General features: G+C 38.9%; 1 protein-coding gene across 2 annotated transcripts in view; it reads right to left on the bottom strand.

Annotated features, from left to right (window-relative positions):
- SLC30A6 (solute carrier family 30 (zinc transporter), member 6) overlaps positions 1–7,083 on the bottom strand; it is a 71,527-nt gene that overhangs the window by 8,750 nt on the left and 55,694 nt on the right. For both annotated transcript variants that reach the window (XM_011984245.1, XM_011984244.1), the window contains one exon: positions 6,141–6,209. In XM_011984245.1, the coding sequence (XP_011839635.1) occupies positions 6,141–6,209 (69 nt within the window). The remainder of the gene's footprint in view (positions 1–6,140; positions 6,210–7,083) is intronic.

Raw genomic sequence — 7,083 nt, forward strand, 5'->3', positions numbered from 1 at the left:
ACTGTGCCCCTGCACTCTAGCCTGGGTGACAGAGCAAGACCCTGTCTCAATAAATAAAAAGTAAAATAAGACATAAATAAAGAAAAATAAAAGTTAAAGAAACAGAAGGACAGAGACAAATATCAAGGATAACAGTATTTATCTCTAGATGGCAGGATTATTAAGGATATTTACTCTCTTTTTTTATGACTTAGTTACAAGTTTTTATTTTCTTAACAATTGGGTACTATTTGCCTAATAAAAACTTAAAATATATATATATATATATAAAAAATAGATGGCCAGGCATGGTAGCTCATGCCTGTAATCCCAGCACTTTGGGAGGGTGAGGCAGATGGATCGCTTGAGCTCAGGAGTTTGAGACCCGACTGGACAACATGGCAAAACCCCATCTCTACAAAAAATACAAAAATTAGCCGGGTGTGGTAGTGTATGCCTATAGTCACAGCTGCTTGGGAGGCTGAGGTGTGAGGATGACTTGAGCCCATGAGGCAGAAGTTGCAGTGAGCCAAGATCATGCCACTACACTCCAGGCTGGGCAACAGAGCCAGACTCGGTCTCAAAAAAATAGAGTAAATAAAAGTAAATAAAATGTCCAGCAGACACCCCATTTTAGTTTCTAAATAAACACAGATTTTCAAAAATCAAAAAAAATTCTTACAAAACATAAACTGCAAATAAATTAGCCAAACTGTTTAATTACAATGCATCTGAATCTATGACTTGAAATACTAAATACAGAAAAATAGTAAGAGTTACTGTCAATCACGAGACAGAGAAAATACCTATATTCCTTGAATTTGACTTCTTGTTTATTACTTTTAGCTCAGACAAGCCATGTCTTGAAATCAAGTCATCTTTGATTTTTCCCTTTTCCTTTGCCACTACCATTCACAGTTGTCACTACATAAGTATTAAAGATGCCATATCCTCTTTCAGTCTGATATGGAAATCAAAGTAATTAAAATAAGGAAACTATTTTCAGAGTATGAACTTGAAAAGTCTCCTATAATCACAGTGCATGCATTAATCTATGGCTTTTGTGACATTAACTTTTAGTAGCTCAAAAGTTTGTTTTATTAAATTCCTGGCTCTTAACCAGGGACTTCATAGGTGTGGTTTTTAGATGCCAAGTTCTGAGTTGATGACTACATTCTTTGTGTTTATAAGCCATCCAACGTCATTAATACAATTAAAAGAATTGTTAAGTGGTCACTTTGGCAGCACATACACTCAAATTGGAACAATACAGGTAAGATTAGCATGGCCTCTGTGCAAAGATGACATGCAAACTCATGAAGCATTCCATATGTTAAAAAATTAATCTAAAAAAATAAAATAAAGGAAAGAATGGTTGAAAATGAACTATAAGACTCAAAGTGTGTAGTTCTAAAAGGCATTCTAGAAGGCAATTTGGGAATCTGCATCAAAAGCCATAAAAAAAAGTGAGTATTTTCTGATTTATAAAAACTTCTAAAAACTAATCTTAAGAAATAATCATGGATATTTACAAAGCTTATCCCATAAGAATGTTTATCCCAGGCTGGGCACGGTGGCTCATGCCTGTAATCCCAGCACTTTGGGAGGCCGAGGCGGGCAGATCACGAGATCAGGAGTTCGGGACCAGCCTGGCCATCACAGTGAAACCCTGTCTCTACTAAAAATACAAAAAATTAGCTAGACGTGGGGCATGGTGGCGGATATCTGTAATCCCAGCTGTCCCTTTGCAGATTCTACAAAATGAGAGATTCCAACCTGCTGAATCAATAAAAAGGTTTTAACTCTGTGAGATGAATCTACATATCACAAAGCAGTTTCACAGATAGCTTCTTTCTAGTTTTTATCTACTTGGGAGGCTGAGGCAGGAGAATTGCTTGAACTTGGGAGGCAGAGGTTGCAGTGAGCCAAGATCATGCCATTGCACTCTAGCCCAGGCAACAGTGTGAGACTATGTCTCAAAAAAAAAAAGTTTATCCCAGACCTGTTAATATAGGAAAAATAGAAGATAATCTAAATATTCACTAAGGGACTTATGAAATAAATTATGGCATATTTAGATAATGTAAAACTAAGAAAACTAAAAATTACGTTGGACTCTTGCAAGGTGGCAGCAGTGGTGGCAGTTTTTGAACTGCCTCAAATATTTCCATTAAAACAAAGAAGGTAAAACAGCAAAACTGAAAATCTATGGACAATATCCACAAAAAACTAGGTAACCCAGTACTCCTATGAAAACCCAAATACAAGCTATGAGACCTTCAAGGTAACACAATCTGTGCAGCAGGAAGCAACAGCACATCTGACTGACCTAAAAACCCCAAAGCGGCTAAGAAGACTTAATGGAAATCTAGGACAGCCAATATGAGAAAAGCAGCTGAAACTGGGAGGAGTTTTGCACATTTCAACAGTGGGGAAATACACTGGGTCTGCATTAAGGGCTGGAATAGTCTGAGTCCTATGAGTTCTCAAAAGTAACCAGGCAAAGCTGCCCTCTAGAAAAAAGCCCCATATAAAAAAGAAACAATGGCAAGAAAATCCAAACTGAGTAGTACAGTTCAGACAAAGGATAGAAGAGGTTCAGATAAAAACGGAAGGCAGGGCCAGGCATAGCGGCTCGTGCCTGTAATCCCAACACTTTGGGAGGCCAAGGCAGTAGGAGTGCTTAAGGCCAAGAGTTCAAGACCAGCCTAGGCAACACACCAAGACTCAGTTTCTACAAAAAAATTTTAAAAGATCATCTGGGCATGGTGGCGTGTACCTGTAATCCCAGCTACTGGGAAGGTTGAGTTAGGAGGATCACTTGAGCCCAGACATTTGAGACTGCAGTGAGCTATATCTGTACCATTCACTCCAGCCTGGGTAACAGGGCAGGACTCTGTCTCTTAAAAAAAAAAAAAAAAAAAAAATGCTGGGCAGAGTGGCTCACAAGACAAGCGGATCACCTGAGGTCAGAAGTTTGAGACCAGCCTGGCCAACATAGTGAAATTCTGTTTCTACCAAAAAATTCAAAAATTAACTGGGCATGGTGGCATGCATCTGTAGTCCCAGCTACTGGGGAGGCGGAGGTTGCAGTGAGCCAAGATCATGCCATTGCACTCATTCCAGCCTGGCAACAGAGTGAGACCCTGTCTCAAAAAAAAAAAAAAAGAAAAAAAGGTGAAAATGGCAGAGAGGAACAGGGCCAGAATAAAAAACTTTCTTCTTTTACAAAATCATCAGAAGATGGAGCTCTAGACCCATGAATCTGTACACACTACCCTAAACCATTCCTAATTTTAAAGTTCAGGAAAACTAACTTCACATAAAAATGAGCAACAGAAAAGGAGAGAGGATCAAATCCCACAAAAAGTTATACAAGAAAAAAAGAGACTGTAAAACAGATTATAAAAGATCACCAGACAGATAAAACTACGTCAGATAAAAACTATAACCTACTTTTTAAAAACCAGCCAAAAGATATAAAACAAGAACATAAATCAGAATTAGAAAACCTTAGAAATGAGATGACAATTATAATACAAGAAAAAAGATCACTTTAGAAATGAAGACTTACCCAGAATAAATACAAACAAGGAAACATACAGGTATACTTTAAGAGACATAAAAGGTTAAAAAAAAAAATCAAAAGTAAAATAAGAGAATATAAGAATTTGAGAGAAAATAACAATAAGAAAGGCAAAGATCCAACATGTTCAACATGTACATAACAGAAGTTTCCACAAAAGAAAACCAAAGAAAGAGAATAGAGCAAAAATTATGAACTATAATTAGATGTTTTAAAAAATTATTTTTGAAACAGCATTATTGAAAGGGTGTACTGTGGGCTGAGCGCAGTGGCTCACGCCTGTAATCCCAACACTTTGGGAGGCCAAGGCAGGCAGATCACTTGACGTCAGGAGTCCGAGACCAGCTTGGCCAACATGGTAAAACCCTATCTCTACTAAAAAAAACAAAAATTAGCTGGGTGTGGTGGTGTGCACCTGTAATCCCAGCTACTTGGGAGGCTGAGGCAGGAGAATCACTTGAACTCAGGAGGCAGAGGCTGCAGTGAGCTGAGATTGCACCACGGCACTCCCACCTGGGCGACAGAGCGAGACTCCATCTCAAAAAAAAAAAAAAGAAGAAAGGGTGCACTGCATACCTGAAATAACTGATGCGGAATGACCAATGCCAAGACGTAGTCTGGTAAAGGTACTGAACTTAAAAAAAAATCTTTTGGGCATCCAGGCAAAAAGATCAAGTCACATATAAAAGGAAAAAAATTAGACTATTATTAGGCATTGTCTCAGAAATGCTTCATGCCAGAAGTAAAAGGGATAATGTATTTTTAAGAAACTTGAAGCAAATGTGTACTGAAGAGTTTATATCCAGTCAAACTAATTTTTAATTATAATGTCCACAAGCTGTTTTCAACATTCAAGAATTTAGAGAATATTGTTCCCAATGGCCCCTTCTAAAGAATTTACTAGAGAAGTATAGTGTGATGGGTCCCCCACCAGGTAATTGGAGGGTGTATGTCCGATGACTGAACTCTGAAGGCCAGGCAGTGAGCCAAAGCCATGGTGCCCAGTCGAGGAGCAAGCGAGCCTGAGAACCAAAGCTTTTAGAGAGCATCTGAGACCCTACCGAGGAAAACAGTCTCATTACATACATACAGTAGGCAAAGAGCGAGCAAATTAGCTTAAAAGCAGCTTAGAAATGGGAGGTGGGTAGATTTCTAAAGCTGTCCTGCTACTTCCCAGGAGTGCCCCGTAGGTAAGTCCTAATAAACTCACCTACTGGCCATGCTGAACCTGTCCAAGTCATTCTTTGGTCTCTTGACACTTTGGTCACTTGGCACCTTCCCAGTAAGGAGGGAGGGGATGTTACAGTCTCAAGTTTTTCTTCTAATAAATTTTAGACATCCAAAATAATGAGAGAGGGAAAGAGCTGGGGAAAGTGAAGGTGAAGAAACCATTTTCCCACTACAAAAGCATAGCCTGAAACTAAACACTGCAAAGTGGGTAACATCACTGACCTGCTGGACCAACTTTGATCTGCTTATCTATAAATTTGTGCTATATTAGAAAAATCAAATCCTATTTTTTTAAATGATACTGTAGAAGAGTATTTAATGACATAGAAAACGGTTCATGATAAATTAATTAAATGAAAAGAGCTAATTATAAAACAGCATGATCTCATTTCCTGGTTTTTTTAGAGACAGAGTCTCACTCTGTCACCCAGGCTGGAGTGCAATGGCTGATCTTGGCTCACTGCAACCTCCGCCTCTCCTGCCTCAGCCTCCTGAGTAGCTGGAATTACAGGCGCGTGCCACACCACCATGCCCAGCTAATTTTGTATTTTTAGTAGAGACGGGGTTTCACCATGTTGGCCAAGCTGGTCTCGAACTCCCGACCTCAGGTGATCTGCCCACCTTGGCCTCCCAAAGTGCTGGTATTATAGGCATGAGCCGCGCCCACTCCATGATCTCATTTTCTAAGGAAAATAAATGTATAAACACCAAAATATCAACAGCAGTTTTCTTTAGATAAGATTACGGTGCTTTACGTTTTCTGTATTTTCCTCATCATTCCTAACCGTGTCATAAAAACGTCTCTCTGGTATTGAGGTTCAAACTGAATTAGAAAATACGAAATTTTATGCTGAAGCAAGTTGTGTTATTGCAGTTCTTCAAAATATTCAGCAAACTCTCCAAAATGAGAACTGCAGTTAAAAAAGAAAGCAATTGCACTTCTAATTTTTAAAAACATTTTATTTGGGAATTACACTGACTACAAATTTATCTTATCTGGACACTCTTGTATTATTACCATTAACATGTTTGAAGGAACAAAAATAAAAACATTCTTCTATTGTTGGGATTACACGTCTGTAATCCCAACACTTTGGGAGGTTAAGGCGGGAGGACTGCTTGAGGCAAGGAGTTTGAGACCAGCCTGGGCAACAGAGTGAGACCCTGTCTCTAAACAACAAAAAATCCCTCAATTAGGTAATTGAATTCATGTACATTTTAGATTCTGCTTAACATAACTAGGAATCCAAAGGCTCCAGAAAATTTTAAAGAAATACTTTTTTTCAGTTTTAAAACTGGAAGACTATTTTAAATTATAACTAAAGTCATATGTAAACGAACATACCAATGAGCCAAAACCTAGGGTCCAAAAATGTTCATTTCGGACTTCTAAAACTCCATCCAAGGTAGATACCTAACCAAAAACAGAAAGAGGTGATCAGAGTTGTCTGTACTTAACATATCCAATGCAGTTTAGTCACATTATGGACTTAGGCATAACCAAATCCTGCACGAGGACACTCATTAGCTAACAGAAGTTTCAGACCACTCAGGATACCATTCCTGTTTGTTCCATACTGACCCAAGACCTTGCTTTCCTAGTTTCTTGTTTGCCCCAATTCTTTTAGAATCAGGTCTCCACTGCTCAGTTTTAAACCCCTACCCCCACCAATTTATGCAACAGTGTATGGTTCTTTTCATTTTATCGATATGGAATATATTTATATCTAGCACTTTGTGGTATCAGATTTTTTACTTAATTTTTTTGTTTTCTCAATTACTTCTTTCTCTGAATTCTCTTACAACAAAGCTCTGCACAACACAGGATGTTGTTTGGATGTGAGTCTAGAAGAAATTCCAAGGCCAGATATATTGCGTGTAGCCCACTGGTACAGTGGCACAGGACACATACCCAAGGCCAGGCTTCACTAGTTGAGAGTAGTACCCAGTTATACTGGTAAAAGTGGCCTCTGTGACACTGACAATCAAAGGTTTAAAATAGTTTCAACATCAAAATAGTTCATTATTTTATTTCTTCATTAGTAAGTAGGTGGAAATTTATAACAACTTAAAAGAAAGTCTAGGCTGGGCACGGTGGCTCATGTCTGTAATTCCAGCACTTTGGGAGGTTGAGGTGGGCAGATCACTTGAGGCCAGGAGTTCCAGACCAGCCAGGCCAACATGGTGAAACCCTGTCTCTACTAAAAAAGTACAACAATTAGCTGGTGGGGAGCAGAGAACATGGCACTGCACTCCAGACTGGGCGACAGAGCAAGACTCTGTACCCC

The sequence above is a fragment of the Mandrillus leucophaeus genome, unplaced genomic scaffold, assembly GCF_000951045.1.
Source record: "Mandrillus leucophaeus isolate KB7577 unplaced genomic scaffold, Mleu.le_1.0 Scaffold264, whole genome shotgun sequence".
In the NCBI taxonomy this organism is placed as follows: Eukaryota; Metazoa; Chordata; class Mammalia; order Primates; family Cercopithecidae; genus Mandrillus; species Mandrillus leucophaeus.